The sequence below is a fragment of the Trichomonas vaginalis genome, chromosome III (genome assembly GCF_026262505.1).
Source record: "Trichomonas vaginalis G3 chromosome III, whole genome shotgun sequence".
In the NCBI taxonomy this organism is placed as follows: Eukaryota; Parabasalia; order Trichomonadida; family Trichomonadidae; genus Trichomonas; species Trichomonas vaginalis.
Window position 1 is genome coordinate 15,716,966 of NC_067205.1, and position 21,768 is coordinate 15,738,733.

At 31.7% G+C, this 21,768-nt stretch overlaps 9 protein-coding genes across 9 annotated transcripts, besides 3 other annotated features; 5 read left to right on the forward strand and 4 right to left on the reverse strand.

The window, feature by feature from the left end:
• Window positions 1-3,929: part of a mobile genetic element that runs on past the window's edge.
• TVAGG3_0708630 (uncharacterized protein) lies at window positions 59-634 on the reverse strand (the record flags this gene model as incomplete). Its single annotated transcript, XM_051243665.1, has 1 exon — window positions 59-634. One exon carries the CDS (start codon window positions 632-634, stop codon window positions 59-61), a length of 576 nt encoding a protein of 191 aa, XP_051090252.1.
• On the reverse strand, window positions 812-1,396 carry TVAGG3_0708640 (phage tail repeat-like family; the record flags this gene model as incomplete). Its single annotated transcript, XM_051243666.1, has 1 exon — window positions 812-1,396. One exon carries the CDS (start codon window positions 1,394-1,396, stop codon window positions 812-814), a length of 585 nt encoding a protein of 194 aa, XP_051090253.1.
• TVAGG3_0708650 (uncharacterized protein) lies at window positions 2,551-2,958 on the forward strand (the record flags this gene model as incomplete). Its single annotated transcript, XM_051243667.1, has 1 exon — window positions 2,551-2,958. One exon carries the CDS (start codon window positions 2,551-2,553, stop codon window positions 2,956-2,958), a length of 408 nt encoding a protein of 135 aa, XP_051090254.1.
• Window positions 3,930-4,382: 453 nt separating the features above from the next.
• TVAGG3_0708660 (uncharacterized protein) lies at window positions 4,383-4,957 on the forward strand (the record flags this gene model as incomplete). The annotated part of the gene is made up of 1 exon (XM_051243668.1): window positions 4,383-4,957. A coding segment is annotated over one exon (575 nt), but the record flags the coding sequence as incomplete, so codon positions are not given.
• Window positions 4,958-5,494: 537 nt separating this feature from the next.
• On the reverse strand, window positions 5,495-5,857 carry TVAGG3_0708670 (uncharacterized protein; the record flags this gene model as incomplete). Its single annotated transcript, XM_001323919.2, has 1 exon — window positions 5,495-5,857. One exon carries the CDS (start codon window positions 5,855-5,857, stop codon window positions 5,495-5,497), a length of 363 nt encoding a protein of 120 aa, XP_001323954.2.
• A 1,268-nt stretch (window positions 5,858-7,125) lies between these two features.
• Window positions 7,126-7,778: a mobile genetic element.
• Window positions 7,779-9,253: 1,475 nt separating this feature from the next.
• TVAGG3_0708690 (N-acetylmuramoyl-l-alanine amidase family) lies at window positions 9,254-9,490 on the forward strand (the record flags this gene model as incomplete). Its single annotated transcript, XM_001298542.1, has 1 exon — window positions 9,254-9,490. The coding sequence occupies one exon, from the start codon at window positions 9,254-9,256 to the stop codon at window positions 9,488-9,490; it is 237 nt and encodes a 78-aa protein (XP_001298543.1).
• A 2,077-nt stretch (window positions 9,491-11,567) lies between these two features.
• Window positions 11,568-21,768: part of a mobile genetic element that runs on past the window's edge.
• TVAGG3_0708710 (uncharacterized protein) lies at window positions 13,282-13,950 on the forward strand (the record flags this gene model as incomplete). The annotated part of the gene is made up of 1 exon (XM_051243669.1): window positions 13,282-13,950. One exon carries the CDS (start codon window positions 13,282-13,284, stop codon window positions 13,948-13,950), a length of 669 nt encoding a protein of 222 aa, XP_051090256.1.
• TVAGG3_0708720 (keratin-associated protein family) lies at window positions 16,724-17,365 on the forward strand (the record flags this gene model as incomplete). Its single annotated transcript, XM_001298541.1, has 1 exon — window positions 16,724-17,365. The coding sequence occupies one exon, from the start codon at window positions 16,724-16,726 to the stop codon at window positions 17,363-17,365; it is 642 nt and encodes a 213-aa protein (XP_001298542.1).
• On the reverse strand, window positions 17,776-20,100 carry TVAGG3_0708730 (uncharacterized protein; the record flags this gene model as incomplete). Its single annotated transcript, XM_051243670.1, has 1 exon — window positions 17,776-20,100. One exon carries the CDS (start codon window positions 20,098-20,100, stop codon window positions 17,776-17,778), a length of 2,325 nt encoding a protein of 774 aa, XP_051090257.1.

Below are 21,768 nucleotides of genomic sequence, written 5' to 3' on the forward strand. Positions count from 1 at the left end.
ATTTAATATATGTAAAAATATATGGTTTTAAAATGGTATGCCATTTCATATTTCTCATCTAACAAACATGTTGTCTGACTGCTTGAGGGTTAGTTTTGTACCATTCGAACTTGACACTTGCAATTCCTTCAATTGCATTCAAAATGTCTGAGTCGGAGTCAACCATTTGTTCTCTCTTTGTAGTCTTGAAAGCGTCAAGAAGCATTGCAGCTGTTGTGACATTGCCATGTGCATAGTAAATGTGACTATCCAAATCTGTTATCGTCAATCTGAGATTGTGTCCTTTCTTATTTCCGTCTTGTATGGCAGCAAGTACACCCATGAAGCCTTCTTTGTTCTTTCCTTTGTCAAAGTTTACTGTAAAGGTTCTACCAGATGTAATTTGGCTTCTAACTTCACGGTACTTCTCATATGCATATCTTGTTCTTTCCATGGGAGCATGACCATCCTCTGCACTACCTTTTTTCCTTCTCAAAGGATGCAATTGTTTGTCATGTTTCCAGTAGAATCTGGCAAAGCCGTCGTGTCCTTCAACTCGAGGTTCACTAGCATCGAAAGGCATGTCCATAAGACGTTCTTCTTCTAACCTCTCTAGTCTGTTTGGATAATTTGCACGCGCTGTTTCCAAATCCATTTCATAGCGAAGACCAGACAATTTGTCATAGACTTTTATGGGTCTTCCCTTCCTATATTTAAAATTCTTCGAAACTCTCCAACCATATCTTTGCAACTCTGCTTTTATTCTAGCAGACTTTCTATCCATTCTATATGGGGGCATTTTTTATAAAAATAAAAAAATATTTTTTTCTCTTTACTTTACATAACCACCTGAAGCCATAAGTCTTTGACGCCAACCCATACCAGCTAATGAAGGTTGACTTGGTTTAGTTTCCAAACTAAACTTTGGTTTTGGTTTATCTTCAGTTTTTGGTTTCTCTTCTTCTATCGGTTTTTCGTCACTTTTCGGTTCGGCTGACTTTACCTCACTTGCAGGTCTAGTTGTGTCGTCAACATCTTCATAAATATCATATGCCATTTGTTGTTGTTTTCCTTTCAACTTTTTGTGTTTGTTGTAAAGTTTAGAATATTTTGACTCTAAGTCAATGAGATGTTCTATAATGAACTGTTGGTCAGTGAAGTAAACTTTTCCATCTGTTGTCTCGAAAGCTCCTTCAGACTTCAATATTTTATTTGTGAGAGTCTGTTTCTTTTTTGAGATACTAGCCGTTCCATTTCTATGAAAAGTGACTTTGTAGTTAGGGTTTGTATTTCCAGACCTGGCACTTTCTATTATTGAATTTTTCTCTTCATCTGTAAGTTCTTTGACAGGTTTTGACAATGGTTCTGAACTTTTTGTTTGTGGTGTCAAATCTACCGTTTCAACTTCTTCGGTCATTTCATCTCAGTAAAAAATTTTAGTTTGGTTTGTTTTCAACTGGTTGTTGTTGTTTTTTAAGTCGGTCTAAAACTTCCTGAGGTATAGGAAGAACTTGACAAACACGTTGTGTAACTGCTGGAAGCCGACAAATCCATCTTGAACCCATTTGTCTTAAAGCTGTATTGTTCATTTCATCTCAGTAAAAAAATTTACATTCCCCACGTTTGAGGTGGTTGCGGTTGGTTATTGTTTACCCATTGTTGTGCATGGTTATATCCTCTGTTAAAGAATCTTTCACCTTGGTCCATATAGTGTCCTGCTTGGTTATAGTAGTCATTTGCTTTGTTATAATAGTTTCCTGCTTGTCTTCCTACATTGTCCATCCATCCTTGAACTTTTTCCTCTTGTTTCAGGATTTGGAATAAGATTTGTTGCATCTCGTGCTACATCCCAACCTTTCTGTACAGTTTGTATAATAGGTGTTGCTTTCTCTTTAAGTATACCTAATGTACTCAAAATCTTCCTTCCAACTCCAAATACACCTCTGGCTATTGTTCCCACTGCGGGCAAAAATCTAGATGCAACTCCTGCTAACGCGCCAATAAACCCATTTCTTATGGGTTAAAAAATGACGAATCAAACAAGGACCCCTATGTTCTAAAGCGACAAAGAAAGCACTTGGTAAAAATCTTTAGTTCAACACCAAATGCTTGGTTTATGGATATCTTGGAAAACATTCCGAGAGTTAGAACAGATGGACCTCCATACTGGTTAATATTTGTTGGTCAAAACACAAGATACTGTGAAGCCATACCATTATGGTCCAAAAATATTTTAGATGTGAAAACTGCTTTGACAATATTCGTTGACAAATACCATCCAACAAAACTGACATCTGACTGTGAAAGTTCTTTCAAATCAGACGATGTAAAAAACTATCTGCGTTCAAAAAATGTAAACCAATATTTCATTGTCGACCAAAACCATTCTGCTCTTGGTGTCATTGACGGTTGTATAAAAATGTTAAGAGACTTAAACCAACCACAAGTGGTGAAGCAAATGAAATGTCATATGACGACTATTAGACACTTCTCCATGGCAAAGATGAGACAAGTTTTAAATATTTACAATAACTAAACAAAAAGGTTTGGTGAAACCACTCCCCCGAAGAAATGAAAAACAACCCTGACTTAGAGAAAGACTATATATTTAATAATTTAGTCAAAAGAGACAAACAAGAAAGAATGCCGGGCTTCAAACTTAAGAAAGGCGACAAAGTAAAAATAGAAATACCTAAACGCGACCCATATGAAAATACTATTGACTATGACAACAATGGGAACCCGACAGGTACTCACATTCGTGTTCGTAAAAATAGAAGAAAGTATACAAGAGAATATTATGAAGTTTTAGGCAAACATGGCAAAATGTACAGACTGCAAGCAGAAGATAAAACTACTATTGTCAGACCTCGTTTCAAACTTGTCAAAGTTCAAGGTGGTATACTTTCAAAGACAGTTCCTAACAAATATAAGACAACTCCTGACGAATATGCTAAAGAAGTTGAAAATGACGACTAAGCAATTCTATACCATGCGTAAACTGTCATGTAAGGTGGCATGTAGTCTTTACTTTGTCCCGTTGTTTTCGTATACCCTGAAACGAAATGTGTATGGTCTCCTCCTACCTCAGTGTTATCCAAGTAACAATTTATAGCAAACTGAACGTTGTCTTTAACATCATATCCTTTACCTTTTGTCATTCCTGTCCAATCCCAATATTTATGCCTATGCCCACCTTCTCGAGATGTAGTTAAACTTACGTAGTGACTGTGCGCAGGTAAATTTGCACCTGAAATCGTTTTACTTCCGCCTGTTTCCTTTGAAGAGTTTGCACAATACAAAAACCTGTCGACTATTTGAGTCCAAGTTCCAAAACCAAGTACTACTTCTGGTCTGGTAGAGTTCATTGACGTATAAATAGAGCCTATAGGATATAATGTTTGAAATATTTCTGTCTTTAATGTTTGAAGCTCTGTTTTGTCTGCTTTCTTGTCATATAAATCTTGAGCAGTGAATTTAACGTTATTTTCATCCTTCATGACATAAACATCTTTACATCTAATGTTTTTCATCGTCGTTATGTCGTCATCCGATGTTAAACCTTGTGGAAAGTTAGGAGGTTTACAATATAATGCATCCCCACCAGTTTCTTCAACCGTTCCTTCAATACTTTCTATAGCAACAGTTGTAAAACTTGTATGTGTATGAGTCTTATTTGCTTTCTTCTCTAACTCATCGTTAACATAAGTTTTATCTGCTTTAAGGTCTAAACATCCTGAAACCCATCCTGTATTGGCTTTACCTTTTAAAATCTTCGATGTCCGTTCATGGTACCATTCAACCCTTTCTTTCATTTCGTTATCTTTTTCATCCACATATTCCTTATCCGCCTTCTTCACTAACACACTAGCCACCCATCCCTTATCTGCTTTTGTCTCTAATGTTTCTTGTAAGTCTGTTATTTCAGATATAGAATGTGTATGAGTCTTTTTAGAATATTCGTTTTCAGCTCTTGTCACTTCACTTGACATTTTATTGTCAACATATGTTTTGTCTGCTAGTTCAGGATGAGTATGTTCTTTTGTTGCATAAGCTTTGTTAGCTCTTTCTTCTTCTTTTGCTATTGCATCGTCTACATATTCTTTGTCAGCTTTGCTGTCAACATCTGCTTTCAAAAGAAGTTCATTTATAGGTTTCTCGTTTAAAGTTCCTTTTGTTGGATTTATACAGACAGTATGGTTCTTATTGTCTTGAAACAGAAACTCATCTGTCATTGGGTTTATTGTCAGTTTTAAGTTTCCTTCTTTCAATGACTCAGATATCTTAGAATAGTTTGAAAAGTTTGTTGTGTTCTTATTTAGAGCTTGCATAATGAGTTGTCGGTTGTGTTGTATTTCTCTCATAGACGCTGTTTCATTTGACATTTTTATTCTAGATAAAATATGCTTTCAATAGAAAAAGAAAATTCAAGAGTTGCTACAACTAAACCATTAGATGAACTTTTTACCAATGTAGGTCAAAAGTTTGAGACAGAGACCGTAAAGCATGAAGGCTATCGTTTTGACTACCCGTTAAGATGGTTAAGAGACCCATCCGTCACAAAAGCTATTGGCTTTCGTAGAATGAAGTTCATTTCAGAAGCCATACATGGTTTCCCATTTACAGTCGGTTTTGAAGTTCGATACTATAACAAAGAAAAACGTATGTATGAGAAATTTGAACAGGGAAAACTTTTACAAGTGAATTTGCTTGTAAACTTAGAAACAACTCTTCAAGCTTTTCAAGAAAAAATAAACGATATCTATCTCGAATATGCAAAACAGTACAACATTGACGAAGGAGAGTACCATCTCGATATTATATATGACAGGAAAAATGCAACTGTTAAAATCAATAGAATAGAAGACCTTGGAGAAAACGTTTATATTTCTACAAAATATAACAACTTGGCATGGTATAGATTTCTGAGGATGTTAAATCAGCCTGCAGCATATCCAGTACACCCGGACTTTTATGAAGTCGAAAACCCTAATGGAACATATGAAAATGTTTTCGACTCAGATGCTATTATAGTTCATGCTTCATTTTCTGGCGCCCAAAACTCTTTTTTATGCTTGGCAAATGACTTTTACGAAAAACCTACAAAGCTATATGAACCACCAAGTGGAAGTATTTCAGACTTTCAAGTATGGTTTACAACAGATGGAAGAAAGAGAATAATTCCATTATACCATGCGTTTTTACTTAGAACTAGTTTCATATACAACTACTATCGAACGGTAAAAATATAATTTTTAATACGGTCGAGGTGTTGGATTTGGTTGCCAACTTGACTGTGGTGCAGGTTCAGGCTGTTGTATAACAGGAGCTTGTTCTTCTGGTTCAGGGTCTTTAGGTATAATACCAACAAACTGACCTACTCTTTTACCAATATTTTTGACTCCGTTCCAAATTCCTCTTCCTACGGTTTTTATTCCATTCCATATACCTCTTCCAACATTTCGAAAGAAGTTTCCAATACTACTGAAGAAACCCATTTACTACGTGTAAAAATCTAATGTCCGCCTAGTCTCTTACGTTTCCTTCTGAGTTCCATAGCATTTTTTAACTGGAGCTCATACATTCTGTTTCTCCTCTGGTAGAAAACATATTCTGGGTCAACTCCTGTGTTCGCGTCATCTGCATAAAGTTGTTTATATCCCACTTCAGGGTTTGTATAAAACTCTTTCCATCTCATATTTGCATACCATGGTGGCAAACCTAACGCAGCGTCATTTGACATGGCAGTTTGCATTTGTACATCTGTTGGCACTTGACCATAGTTTGCCATTGCAGTTTGTATTCTAACTTCATTTGGAATATTCTCTGGGTTTGGTTGTCCAGGTTGCTGTGCATTTGCTAAGTTCTGTGCGTCCATTTAATATTAGATAAAAATATCTCTTACGAGTACATATACTGAACATTTGCAGACATTGGTTCATCTTCATATTCTCTGTACCTTTCTGCCACGTCAAATAAATAAATGACACAATGGAAAAAACCTAAAACAAGTAGTCCTATTTCAAACCACATTTACTTACTAGTAAAATTTCTTTGTTATGACACTTTCTCCGGTTTATAGGACTCTCTCATATTCTATCTTGTCATATCTAAACTCATAGGCATGTATGTCCTCTAACCATCTCATAACGGTTTCCAAACCACTTTTATCGGATGTAAAGTAAAAGCATGGATGGTTATGTAAAACGTCTAAAGTTTCTAAAGAGTCTCTCAAAGTCCAGTCTACTTGGTATTGAAAATCCCATGTGTTATAGAACGGCGGGTCCACTATAAAGAAAACATTTTCCTTGTCTTTATATTTTTCATACAACTCTGTCCAATGACATCTCACAAACTCTATACCCTCAATATATTTTTCTATGTCCTCTTTGAAAACATTTGTATAGTTAAGATATAAAACATTTGACATAAGTGTTTCAATGTCATGAACTCTTATAGAACCACTATATAATAGTCTAGCAGATATACTATCCCAGTCTATATATTCTGCTTTTTTCAAAACCTCTCTCACAATATTTTTCTTATCTAATGGTATACGTTCCATCTTGCCTATAGGTATCTTTTTTTTTAACTCTTTCAATATATTGTTTGTGTCTGGTATATGTTTGAGACGGTCCATATAGTTGTCGAAGTCATTGCATATAATCTTTGAGTCTGGGAATATTGTATGACACAAATGGGATATATAGAAACTTCCACCGAACAAATCTACAAATGTTAGACCATTCGGTAGTTTCTTAAGTTCTCTCAATAGAATATCTTTACATTTACTCTTATTTCCAAAGAACGGTAACGGTGGTTTTGTAAAATTCATTTTATATATAATAAAAATGTTTTTTCCCTGAAAAGTGACAGAAAAGTGACAAAACATGAAAACATATATAATTTGTGAAAAGCTCCTGGAAGACCCGTATATAAGAACTTCATTTATACTAAACATCTTCAGGGCTAGAGGGCACGAAGTGCCTGGAAGCCCTCCAAATAAAACTTCAGGGCTAGAAGGGGCGCAGCCCCTGGAAGCCCCACTACCTTTTTTTTTTTTTTTTTTTGATATCGTTGAAGGTTGAAAAAATCTCTAATATTTGAGCCCAAAATTTCAAATTTTAATTTTTTGAAAAAAGAGGCCACCCGTATGTACGTTTATTTGAGAGGAGGAGGATTATATTTTTGAAAGGGTGAAACATTATGAATATGTTAATTATATAATAATATGTATTATTATAAAAAAGAAAAAATAAAGCACGTTAAAATTTTTCTTTCTTGATTTTTTACAAAATCTACTTAGAATTATGCAAAATATGACTAAATAATTATAAATTTCAAGTTAAATTTTAATTTTGATAAATAATTTAAATTTCAAAATATCAAGTTCAGTTCGACTATGTATGTAGTAATTCCTCAATAAAGTGCCAAAACCCTATTAAAATATATGAACATTTTCAACATTTTAATATTTTTATTTAAAAATTTGTTGGAATATGAGCTTCAAACAATTATTATGTAAATAAAAATAATTAAATATATGTATTTATTCGTATTACAACCGTAGTAAGTCGATTCTTCCTTTCTTCTACTGAGGTTTGAATTTGATTTCGAATTGTAAAGAGATTCAAAGGGAAAATACTAGCGGATAAAAACTACCTCCATGAAAGGGTCATAATGGAGTCAAGTTGTATTTTTTGATATTTTTTGCTTTTCGAGCCTAAATAGGTAGCCAAGATAATGCCTAAAAATAAGGTTCTAAATTCTGAAGTTTACATGATCCTCTCGTGTGCACCCTTAACAATTTTCATTTTTTTCTTTTAACAATTTCGTTTTATTTCCATTTATTGTTAAATGATTTTTAGCATACACCTTTCTTTGTTCATCTTCTAAATACAATTTATTTTTTCTTAGATATAATTCTATTCATTCAATTCGATCGTCATTTTTCAGTACATGATCGTAATTTTCAATTATTGATCGCGATTTTACTTCAGAATTTGTTCGCAATATTAGTAGTAGAGTATGATGGGTTTTGTGACTTTTTTTGTAAACGTAAGAATTCATACAATATTGAATGATTTTGTATCATTTATTTTAACATTAATTTTAAAATAATTTATTTTTTTATTCTTACATAAATGACCCAACAAGTAAAACCTGATAAAGTGGATAATAAAATTCATGTCTTACGTTTTTGAATAACTGAGGGGGTAACCGGGTTAATTAACTTCTTTTGAAAATGGTGACAACATGACATTTTGACAACAGGGGAGAAAATTCATGTCTTACATTTATGAATAATTTATTTTTTAATTCGTAAGAAAATGAGTGTCAAAACTAACGACGTTAGATATTCAGGATTCGTCACCGTCAATCAATTAATGGATGCTCTTTCACCAATTCTTGAAAATGTTAAACAAGTTGATGTTTATTTCGATGATTATGTAGAAAGTTTATATTATAAAGGTAAGTTTAATATTAAACCTATTGCTTTTGCATTTGATAATAAATTAATTGAAAATGCAAAAATTTGGGAATTAATTCCAGATATTGAATTTATAACAAATATTAAGGATAAATGGTTCAAACGAATTCCAACCACAAAAGTTCTTTGTAAATTAATGATCAAAACCGAGGTCAAAGAATTTCATGAATTTACATATCATCCAAATAAAGTTTCAGAACTAGAAAATGAAAAACTTCAGAAAAAATTAAACAATAGACTTTCAAATGATCGTATTGAAAAAATAAATAAACTAGCAGAAGTTGCATTTATTAATGAAATATTTGATGAATATAACCTTGAACTCAGTGATGGACTTTAAGGACCCGGGCTCAACGAGTCATGATTTATGAAATCAATTATTTGATTTATTCTTTCTTCAATAATTTCTATTCTTTTTGTTAAATCATCAATTTTCATTAATGAGGTGATTCTTGATTGAGGAATAGATTTTAAACTAACAACACCTTTTATTTTTGAAATTTTGAATCCATCAACTTTAAACATTTTATTCAATTTACATGTTGTCAATTCTTCAAATAATTTTTTATTATTAGCATAATAGTCATTAAATTCTTCAACAGATGAAAAAATTTTTGTTTCAGTAATGGGTTTAACAATGTTTATTTTATTTTGAACATTTTCACTTTCATTAATTTCTTCCTCCTCTGTTTCATTTATTTTTAAAATAGGCTTCATTTATCATTAAATAAAAATTAGAATATAAGTGATGAAATATATTTTTTAATTAATATTAAATCAGAAATGGCTGCAGGATTCTTTAAAAAGTTATGGGAAGGAATTAAGAAAGCTGCAAGTTGGGTTCATCAGAAAATAATAAAACCCATTGCAAACTTTTTGGCACCAGTAGCGAAAACGGCAGGAACTATCATAGGTGGAGTATTAGGTGCTAAAGCAGGTAATCCAGCGATGGGAGCACAAGCAGGTAACGCAGTTGGTGGAATTGCTGAAGGAATACTTAATAAAATAGGAGGAAAGTAGTAAAAATAAATATTATTTTTATCTCAATATCGGTTGTAGTCGACGATAAACTTTATCTCCTTTATTTAATACTTCCCTTACCGGAACATTAGGTGCTATTTGTTCTGCAATGTCACTAATTGCTTCTTTATTCTTAAATATCCAATTTGCTCCTTCTTCATTGTTTCCCAAACTTTATGCGCTCCTCTTTTTACTTTATCCCATAACTTTTTAAAGAATCCTGCCGCCATAGTTGATTATTTCATTAAAATTAAAAATTCATTTTCATCTTTTAATTTTGATTTTTTTTTATTTCATCATAAATGACGACTAACTATTTGGTGCCAAACACTAAACCAATTAATGGAAATGTTTCATTCATTCGAAAAGATAAATGAAATATTCGCAAAGAATGACGGTAGAAGATATTATAGAGAACTTGAAAGTTCATGCTATGACTCTGATACTCCATATTTTGATGATAAACAAACTCATTTAAGAATTACAAATCCGGCTCATGATGTGAACCAATTAGGTGACACATATATTAAACGCAAAGTTAAAGCAACTCTAGTTTCAAATAAAGCTTTCACATGTGATGCCGCTTTTAAATGCATGCGTTTATTCGTTGGTTACAAATCATCAAATCAAAGCTTTAAACAATTAGAAGTAGAAACCGAAAGAGGTGATGCCGGTTATCTTCAGATGGATTGCGCCCGTGAATCTTTCGCATTTGCAACATATAAACCAAAATCAGAAAGGAAAGTTAAAAAGTTTGTTCATTCATTCTATATAATAATGTTCAAAAATATGATAACTCAGTATGTGGTAAATATATTGACCCTTCAGAAGTTTTCAAGAAAGCAAATGAAGAAGTTGATGTCACTTTTGATATGATTATTCCGGTAAATGATTTGTTAGCATTTCAGGCGTTCGATGATTATCCAAATCATTTGGTGAAATCATTTTAAATATTATGTTTTCAGGGATACTTTAGTATTTTGTCAGGTTGACCCGTTAAGAGTTGCTGATTTACAAAATTACGTTTATGAAAAGATAACTGATGAAAATTATGAAAAGATTATGAATCATGTTTATAAATATGATCGCAAATTCCAACAAATCGGACTTCCTGCAAAATTAATTACAAGCTTAGCCGCTACATCTGCTGACGCAACAGTTGAAGACGTTATTATTTCATGCACAAAGATGGAAGTTTTAGAGGATAAATGCATTACACCAGGATACGGTTTAATTGAAGAATCAGTTAAAGCAATACCACGTTTATTCAGTAAGGAAGATCCATTCATGATTCCAGCTCAACATATTGACGTTCGTTCACTAAATGGAGGTTGCATCACTCCTGAAGGTATCAGTTCTGATTTCTCATACGCTCTTCATAATGTTACAGATGTTGTGTTAACATTTCCGAAGAATGCAATGCAAAGAACGGTTTTAGAAAATCCAATGCTTCGAGGTCTCAGGTCACTATAGATTCCAGAAACTTCCCCGATCAAGCGATGACCACAGTGGGTGACATATTCTTTACACGTATGCTTCAAGCTTCTGATTTAGATGGAGTGAATGAATGCACAGAAGAATACGAGGACTCATTAACTAGACCACTGAATGATGATAATGGCACGCCATTAGCTAGAACATGGAAAGACCAAACTTCATTCTTATGCACTATTCCAGTTCAACGTGATGGAGCGGGTATATTCTTTGATGGATTAGAAACTTTCAACTCACAAGTTACAGTACAAGTGAAAGCTTATCCAATCATTCAGGGTGAAAATGACACTTACTGTTCAAAGGTGACAAATCCTCCTCAGGTTTGGTTTACTAGGACTACATATTGGACATGGACACCGGATGAAGGTTTGAAATATCATCCAACAGGTACACCACCACAGTATAGAAGTTCATATGATGAAATATTGATGAATAGAAATGTTTAAAATTATAAATTTATTTTTGATTAAATGGATTTCAATTCTGAAGAATTACAGGAGTATATAATACATACGTAGATGATATGATTAATGAAGCATTGAGTGATAATAGAAATGCTCTATCTAAGGAAAAATTAATGAAAATTCCATATTCTGAATGTTACTTAAATTCAATCACTGCAGCAATTGGTAAACAAAATAAAGGTAAAACATTAACGATATTAAAACAAATTATCATTATTGCTAACACTTCACCTTATTCTCATGTGTTAATTTATATCAACCGTTCTGGTTCACCTTCAGATGATACATTTGAATCATTAAAGCATTTAATAAAAATTCCAATTATTTATTTATCACAAGAAGAAGCAGAAGATTATTTGAAAAACTTTTTAATGTATAAAGAGTTATATAATACAATCAAGAAGCAAGGATTAGAGGATAAAATTATTGATAAACAAAGGGACGAATTATTTGAAACACTTTCTATTTCAAATTTTGATAGAGAATTTTTGCATTCACTAATTTTTCTAGATGATGCCGTGAAATCAAAACTAATAACTAATGAGAAATCATATTTTAATCAATTATTAACTCAATGTCGACACATTCAGTGTTCATTCTTTATGGCTGTTCAATACTTTAAAGCATTAAGCACAAACATTAAATCAAACCTGTCCACCCTTTTCATTTTCAGTGGTTTTAGTCGTCAACAGTTGAACGTTATGCTTTATCAAGTGAATTTACCAATGAGCATTAATGAACTTTACACACAATATCAACAATTAGGAGAACATGGAAAAATAATAGTTGATTTAAATAAAGGTTCCATTAAATTCGAATAACTTTTTTATAATTAATTTTTATTTTTTATTTATAATTAAACATGACAGAAATTGCAAATCTTCTACAGGTTCCATTAAAACAAGGGACAAACAAAAAGGGTGCATATAATAGAACTATGAAAGTTCCAGACGGAATGAAAGAATTAGTCCACATTGTTGCCGGTCTTCAAAAGGATGTTAAACAAATGAGAAACGTTTTAACATTACCAGAAGCTCAAGCATATGCCAAACGTCATGGACCAAATTGGGAAGCACATGAAGCAGACATTACAGGTCCAAATGGAAAGCCTGATGGAATAAATGAAGTCTTTGTTACTGATGGTCAAGGAAATATTAAAGTCATAAATGGGTATAAATTAACAATGACGGATTATCCTAAACGTAAAGCATATAATGAACGTTATCCTATGCAATTTGATGAAAATGGAAAAGCTGTTAAACAACATATCGGAGACAGTAAAGATGGACCAATTCTTTCATACCGTCATAATCCATATTCTTATTTCAATGAAGAATTAAACGCTATTGAAGAGGGACCGGATGGATTACCACGATATGTTAATCAGTTTGATGGTCAATATGCAAATTTGAGACCTGAAATTCCAGCTAAGAAATTCTTTAAAGTTGCTTTATTCGATCCAGTGTTCAATGAACAGAAAATGAAAGCAGAATTTTTCAAGTGGCAAGAATTTCTTCATCTTCACTTTCAGAAGCGTTCAAGGAATTGATAAAGAAACCACTTTATTCTCAACAAGGTTATAACTTTGATTTAATTAAAGAAAGTGATAGACGTAAATTAGAAAAATCGGATGGTTTTAAGAATGCATGTAATGAAATGATTAAAGATATTGTAAATGATAAAATAAGACTGGAAGAAACTCAAACCATTATCAATAACATAATTGGTGCAGTTACAAAGAAAGTATAAGCAAACAATGATGAACCTTGGGATATTACCGTAACAACTAAATAAAACTTTAAATATATTTTTCTTTTTTTTATTCAATTATAAATGAGAAGACGTTTCACAAGTCAAAAGAACACAAACGCAAAAGCAGAGATTACGGTTGGTTATAATGTAAATGATGATAAATCACGAATTATTCAAAATGTTAAAGTTAATGTTAGTCCTGAATTAACAAGGTCAGCAACTCAACCAAATTTATTAACTCGTGACTTACCGAAAAAGGAGGAGGAGCAAAATAAAGAAGATGGAGACCCAATCATTTTATCTGAACCCGGTAAAGAACCTGTTGAAATTCCCACTTATCCAACATACCCCCCACCTCTTTCATCAAACATCGAGAACCCATATAAAATAGACATTAATTCTGAATTAATGAAAATATATCGCGATATCATAACTGATAATTATGATTCAATAATAAATTTAATTGACCAATCCGGTTTAATTATTTTACCTTATGAATCATTAATTCACATTATCGCCATTCTTTGTGATGTTCAAGATTCAGACGTGAAGATTCAATATTTCATAGATGATGAGGTTTCATGCTGCGGAACAGTTGCAAAAATAAATCCTATAAAGGATATTAGCACAATTAAGATATCAAAGAACGGAACAACAACTGAACTTCATTTAACATATAATGATATTTATAATAAAATAGTTGATGAATATAAAATATCACTTGAAAAATTCTTTGTTAAGGCTATTTAATATTCAAGCATTAACATTATCGAATAATAATCCTTTGAATCATAATCGATAATAATTGACCTTTCACCAGTTTCTATCGTTTGTTTTATTTCTTTTTGTTCCCCACTATCCGGATCAGTCATTGTAATTGTTTTTGTTATAGTATCTGCTTTATCTTTAACTTCAATCTTTTTTCCATCGGGATATTTAAACCAAAATTCCAAAAATTCGATATTGTCAATCTGTTCATATTTTAATCTATCAATTACATTTTTAATACCATCTGAAAATCTTATGAAATGGTCATTATATGGGTTTGATTGAACTAAATTTGAATGAAGTGAAATATAACCTGATGATGAATATGACATCGACTCATATTTTCTGAAAACACTAAAATTTATAACATGAATGAATTTCTTATTCGTTGAATTTATGAATTCTTGAGGTAATCTTATTCTAGTTTTATTTATCACTGGAAAATAACGCTTTACCATATTTTTAATCGTAATAAAAAATGTCAATTATCAATATTATTTCGAATAATAACTGTGAATTAAATTTAACAGTTAGTGGAATTTATAATGTTACTCTCGTTTCTGTGAGTGGTAAATTTAATCCCATTCTTTTAGACCCTTCAGATTATATATCATTTATTAAAGATGACCATGAAAAAACGTATGATATGTATATAAATAATGTGATAGTGAGGGATATTAACACAATTTTAAGTTATTTAAATGAATCATTTATCGTATGGTATGAAGAAAATTTTAAATCAAAACCTGATAAACTTTTTGAACTTGATGAAATAAATAACCTTATTAAATTTCCGCTGAAAATTAAATTTTGTACTCCTCGTCTTCGTTCATTGTTGGGGATATTAAATTTTGAAAAAGATGTTGGGGATGTTTTGTATTCTGACACTGGTTCAAATTTCATTTTAATCAAATGTGATAAAGTTAATACCCCAATGAGATTTTCACATCAAACATTAGACCCTAACTCTTACCCATCAATACAAAACATTTTATCCATCAACTTAAACATATTTTCTTTATCATATCCATTTCAATTATCCGGGAATTCATTTATTCTTCATTCAAAAGATTTATCAAATATTAAATTTAGAATAACTGACCTATTTGATTGTGATTTAGAATTCATGAATGAAATATTATGGCAATTTCAAATAGAAAAAATAGCTGATGAGATAACGGATTAAATATTTATTTTTAAATCGTAATAAATGATTAAACAACAGCAACCACAGACCATTACATACGCCACATATGCATATAATTCAAAGACGGCAGAACAAACGCAAAGGTTGAAATATGGAGATTTGGAGATAGTATTGAAAAATGACCATTTTGAATTCGTTTGCAAAGGTGGTGCGGTGATATCAAATATAAAAGAAATTTTATTTATGAATTCAAAAATTAAAGGATAACGGATGATATAACATCAATTCCACCAGAAGAACAGAGATATTACGCATTAAATGCATTTCCTAAAGTTTTGAAGATTGGAAGATTTAATTTAAATGAGGAATTCATAAAAGGTTTCCTAAATGACATAATGAAGAAGCAGATAAGGAATATGTGGCTAGTGTGTTAGTGAAGAAGGCGATAAGGAATATGTGGATGAAAAAGATAATGAAATTATAAGAAAGGTTGAATGGTATCATGAACGGACATCAAAGATTTTAAAAACTAAAGCTGATACAGGATGGGTTTCAGGATGTTTAGACCTTAAAGCAGATAAAACTTATGTTAACGATGAGTTAAATAAGAAGGCAGATAAGGAATACGTTATACTGAGTTAGCAAAGAAAGCTGATATATCATTTGTTAATGAAGAAATAAAACAATCGGAGGTCTATTTTACCCCACCATTTTTAAATTTTATGAAATCATCAGATAAAACATTTGAAGATATTGAATGGTTATGTTTCGATGGAGTGACCATGTATTTATTTTATACAGGCGGAGCTTTATTATTTTAAAACAAATGATTTTAAAAACTATGAATCATTTACTCCATCCGTTTTGAATCCTGATACACGAGAGCCAATCATTAATCCAAGAATTTTTTATGTTGAATATAATAACGGCAAATTTATGGGAATGATAACGGTTGGAGATGATTTTTGCCCTTGTTATTCATTCGATTGTATCCAATGGTTCAAATGTAATTTAAATCAAGATGTTAAATTTAAATATCCAAATAATCCTATTAGATGTGTTAATAATAAATGGGTACTAATTTATGAAAACAATCAAATTTTCATTAGTGAGGATGGGATAAATTATTATATGTTTAGTATGATGTCATCAGATTTGAAAATTGATTATACAAGTAAATGGTATTACATTAACAACATGTGTTTTATCCTACAAAATGATAAAATTTATAGATCATATTCAATACCATTTGGTCATTTTGAACAAATTTTTCAAGCTGATGGAGACATTGAAGCTTTATGTTATGCTTCGAATGTTTGTGTTCTTGTTTCAGGTAGTATGGTGTATTCATATCCTGTAAGTTATAACAGACATATTTATTTATCACAAGATTTTTCACAGGATCCAGAGAAAACACCAAGTTGGGAATTGGTTTATTCATTCACTCCAAAATTTACTCGAAATTATAGATTTACAAATTTGTTTTATATTGATGGGTATTTCATTGCTTTTGGATGTGGTGATTTAGTAAATATCAGTAGTGATGGAAAAAATTGGTCTGAAATCACAAAATTTCAAGATGTTAAAAAAGCAATTTTCAAAAATAATATGTTAATATTGATGACAATACCAATTTTAACTTCTTACACGATTTCAATATTATATAATAAATTCAATATTCATAATGGATTAAAGAAGAAAGCAGATAAGGAATGGGTTAATACTGAGTTAAAGAAGAAAGCAGATAAGGAATGGGTTAATACTGAGTTAAAGAAGAAAGCAGATAAGGAATGGGTTAATACTGAGTTAAATACAATGTTTGAGATGATTTACCCCATTGGTTCAATATATACATCAATGAATTCAACAAATCCGGCAACATTATTTGGATTTGGTACATGGCAACAAATAACCGATCGTTTCTTATATTGTACAAACTCATCAAAACAAACTGGTGGAAGTAAAACAATTACGGGTGAAAATTTACCTGCTCACAGTCATTACGTTAATTTAAACACAACCGAAGCAGGATGGCATAAGCATAGATATTGGGATTGGTCAGGAATGACAAAAGGTAAAGGATATGATGTTAAAGATGACGTTAAATTTGCTATTAATTGTTACTGGAACGATACACAGGGTTCAGGTAATCATACACATAATGTTTCAGGATATACACAAACGACGGGACAGAGTAAAGATTACATGCCGCCTTATATGACAGTTTATGCATGGTTTCGCACAGATTGAAAGTCCTGAGCTCCAATTCAGCATACCTCAGTAATGAAATTACAGAATTTTTGAATAAATGAGGGGGTCACCAGGTCACCAGGTCATTTAACTTCTTTTGAAAAATGAGACAACATGACATTTTGACAACAACATAGGAGGAAGGCAGTTATGAATTATTTTTGAAGAACTGTAGGTGCTACCATGTTACCATGTGCTACCAGGTCATTTAACTTCTTTTGAAAAATGAGACAACATGACATTTTGACAACAACATAGGAGGAAGGCAGTTATGAATTATTTTTGAAGAACTGTAGGTGCTACCATGTTACCATGTGCTACCAGGTCATTTAACTTCTTTTGAAAAATGAGACAACATGACATTTTGACAACAACATAGGAGGAAGGCAAAAATAAATTCAAATTATACTTTATAAAGCTTCATTTACAGGTATTTCATCGTCAGTAAATGAATCCTCATTATCATTTGGTTCAACCTGTTTATATAATCCTTTCATTTCTTCTTTCAAAACATAACACCATGTTTGTTTATCGTCTATTCTTCTATGTTTCCTATCACATTTATCCTTAATGCTCATTTGGAAATTCTTGTCTTTCATGTCTGATGGTTTGCAGAATAGAGCATTTTTACACGTCATACCTACACACAATTCATCATAATGTGTATTTATCCATTCATCTAAAGGATTTGTTGATAATTCCATTAAATCTTGTTTGGCTTCAGTCATTGGTATGATTCGTACATTAAATGATGAAAGGTCGTAAGTGATAAAATATGTTAGTAAATTATCATAAAATTCCTTTGTGCATGAATCCATTAAATTCTTGAAGTAATCAAATTGACCCTTGAACTTACCATTAACCCTTAAAACTACGTATCTTCTGTCTCCAACTTCAATTTTGACAGGGTAAACGTTATTAGTTACGAAAATGAAATTGGCAACATTTTGAGCAGTTCTTCTTGGTTGATTCTTTTCATTAATTCTTATCTCATTATCCGTTATAATTGATTTCAAAGCGTTGAAGTTTGCAAGTCTATCTTCACCTACATTCTTGAGTTCATTAAGTACAAGAAACATTTTATTTTCAACTACTGAGTTGAAATTACCCGTTAGCTCACTTATTTCAGTAATGTTTTTACATGAATAACCAGCGAGAAGTTCAGAAATAATGTCTGTAAATCTGTTTTTACCTGTTCCCTGAAGTCCTTTCAAAATAATTGCTGTTTCATTCTTGATTCCGGGATGTTGAATCATTGATGCAATCCAACCGAGAAGGTATTTATACACTTCATCGTTATTATCACAAATGGCTTCTTTAATGAAATTCATAAACATCTCAATTTTTGAGTAATCTACTTTTTCGAGAACGTTGTATTTATAACCCTGAAACGTTGAGAAAACATCTGGGGAATCAGATTTAAAGCAAACACCCTTAACGGTTAATGAGGATAATTGATTTAGTAGTACGTCCCATGCTGTTATGGTTTTACCTTCTTCTTTAAATAATTTAATCATTTTGAGTGACTCTTTCATGTTTGATTGAAGAACGAATGATATTTGATTCATTTTATCATGAATATTATAGTCTTTTTGAATGAAATATTTGTTTCCACAATCTACAAAACGGATTACACGTGATAAATCCTCAATTACTTCAGAACTATTTTTATACTGATGATTTTCAGCTTTACGTCTAATATCTGTTATCAAAAACGAGTCATCAAGTTTGATATCAAATGTTATTTTTGGCTTACGTAATAAAGGTAAAACATATTCATCATAATATTCCTTTTGATAAAGTTTCAGAATCTTCACCAAAACAAATGGAGAAGTCATTAAATGTGCATATCTATCACGTGCTTTTTCAAAATTACTTTTTGCATTTTCTGTTAAACTGCAGAAGTTATAAACGTTATCATATGCTTCATTAATAAAATGATTAGGTAATGAATTAATAGCTTGAAACAGTGTGAATAATGTAACTTCTTTTTCTAAATTCATGTTTCCGCCGTCATTATGTACTTCAAAATCACTGATGCCATCAACTATGCTCTGAGCTAGTTTATCGTCAATGTTTACATCTTTGTTCTCATTCATGATAGTCTTTATTTCTTCATTCTTTTGTTCAACTCTTACCTTAATATTCAAATCATTTAATATATCGTTTACTGTTCTAGTTAATGTTGAATCATAACTTCCACGAATGAATGAGTATGTATTGATTGGTTCTGATGCATTCTTGCGAACTCTTGAATCAGCCATAACCACTAATGAACGCTTTGAATCATCCATTGAAGTCATGATATCGATATCATAATCATTGCAGGAATAACATTTAATCATTCTGTTCGAGGTTGAATAGAAGAAATTAGTGTTACAATAAATGTGAAGACCTCCTGAAGCGGTTTTAACGATAACATCTTTATCCGAAAGTTTTGATAAAATATCTTTTCTAACTGTTTCTTTAAGTTCATCATTGTAAGATTTATTGATATCAACATCTATAATCGTTAAATTTGAAATTTTATTTGCTAATAAAGCTGTACCAGTTTTCCTTCCTCTTCCCCCATCATGTTTGAGGTAGTTATGTAAATCTATCTTGTTTTCACCAATTCTTTCGTTGAGGGTTTTAGTTTCTGCCACAACTAATTCCTCAGCTAATTCTTCAACTAATGAATCAATAACTTTTTCATCAGAAACGATAAAGTCGATGTTGTTGTTTGTTGCTGTCATTTATATAGGAATAAAAAAATAAAAATAACTTTAAAACTAACTTTATTTTTGTAAGACATGAATTTTCTCCCCTGTTGTCAAAATGTCATGTTGTCACCATTTTCAAAAGAAGTTAAATGACCTGGTTACCCGGTTACCCCTTCAGTTATTCAAAAACGTAAGACATGAATTTTCTCCCCTGTTGTCAAAATGTCATGTTGTCTCATTTTTCAAAAGAAGTTAAATGACCTGGTAGCACATGGTAACATGGTAGCACCTACAGTTCTTCAAAAATAATTCATAACTGCCTTCCTCCTATGTTGTTGTCAAAATGTCATGTTGTCTCATTTTTCAAAAGAAGTTAAATGACCTGGTAGCACATGGTAACATGGTAGCACCTACAGTTCTTCAAAAATAATTCATAACTGCCTTCCTCCTATGTTGTTGTCAAAATGTCATGTTGTCTCATTTTTCAAAAGAAGTTAAATGACCTGGTAGCACATGGTAACATGGTAGCACCTACAGTTCTTCAAAAATAATTCATAACTGCTTCCTCCTATGTTGTTGTCAAAATGTCATGTTGTCTCATTTTTCAAAAGAAGTTAAATGACCTGGTAGCACATGGTAACATGGTAGCACCTACAGTTCTTCAAAAATAATTCATAACTGCCTTCCTCCTATGTTGTTGTCAAAATGTCATGTTGTCTCATTTTTCAAAAGAAGTTAAATGACCTGGTAGCACATGGTAACATGGTAGCACCTACAGTTCTTCAAAAATAATTCATAACTGCCTTCCTCCTATGTTGTTGTCAAAATGTCATGTTGTCTCATTTTTCAAAAGAAGTTAAATGACCTGGTAGCACATGGTAACATGGTAGCACCTACAGTTCTTCAAAAATAATTCATAACTGCCTTCCTCCTATGTTGTTGTCAAAATGTCATGTTGTCTCATTTTTCAAAAGAAGTTAAATGACCTGGTAGCACATGGTAACATGGTAGCACCTACAGTTCTTCAAAAATAATTCATAACTGCCTTCCTCCTATGTTGTTGTCAAAATGTCATGTTGTCTCATTTTTCAAAGAAGTTAAATGACCTGGTAGCACATGGTAACATGGTAGCACCTACAGTTCTTCAAAAATAATTCATAACTGCCTTCCTCCTATGTTGTTGTCAAAATGTCATGTTGTCTCATTTTTCAAAAGAAGTTAAATGACCTGGTAGCACATGGTAACATGGTAGCACCTACAGTTCTTCAAAAATAATTCATTTTTGCCTTCCTTCTATGTTGTTGTCAAAATGTCATGTTGTCTCAAACTTTAGAACGGTATAATTTAAATTTTTATTTTTATATAAATGAATACCCCACAAGCTCAAAATTTACCACGAATCATAACAAGGGAGGAAACGATAAAAATGATGCGAGAACTTGCTAAAAATAACAAACCACTAAAACTGAGAAAATGTGGTTATGCAGTAATGATGGAAAGAGAGATGTTGTCGAAGAGGAATAAAAATTAAATTTGGATAGAGTTTAAAAATTCATCTTTATTAAATTCATCTCTTCCAATCAATTTATTTATTCTATTAAATTCTTTTATTTTTGCTTCACTCAGTTTAAGGATTGAACGGTAAGTTTCTAATTTTTCGATTATTTCTTCATCATTTTCAACCCCACCACATTGCGGCTT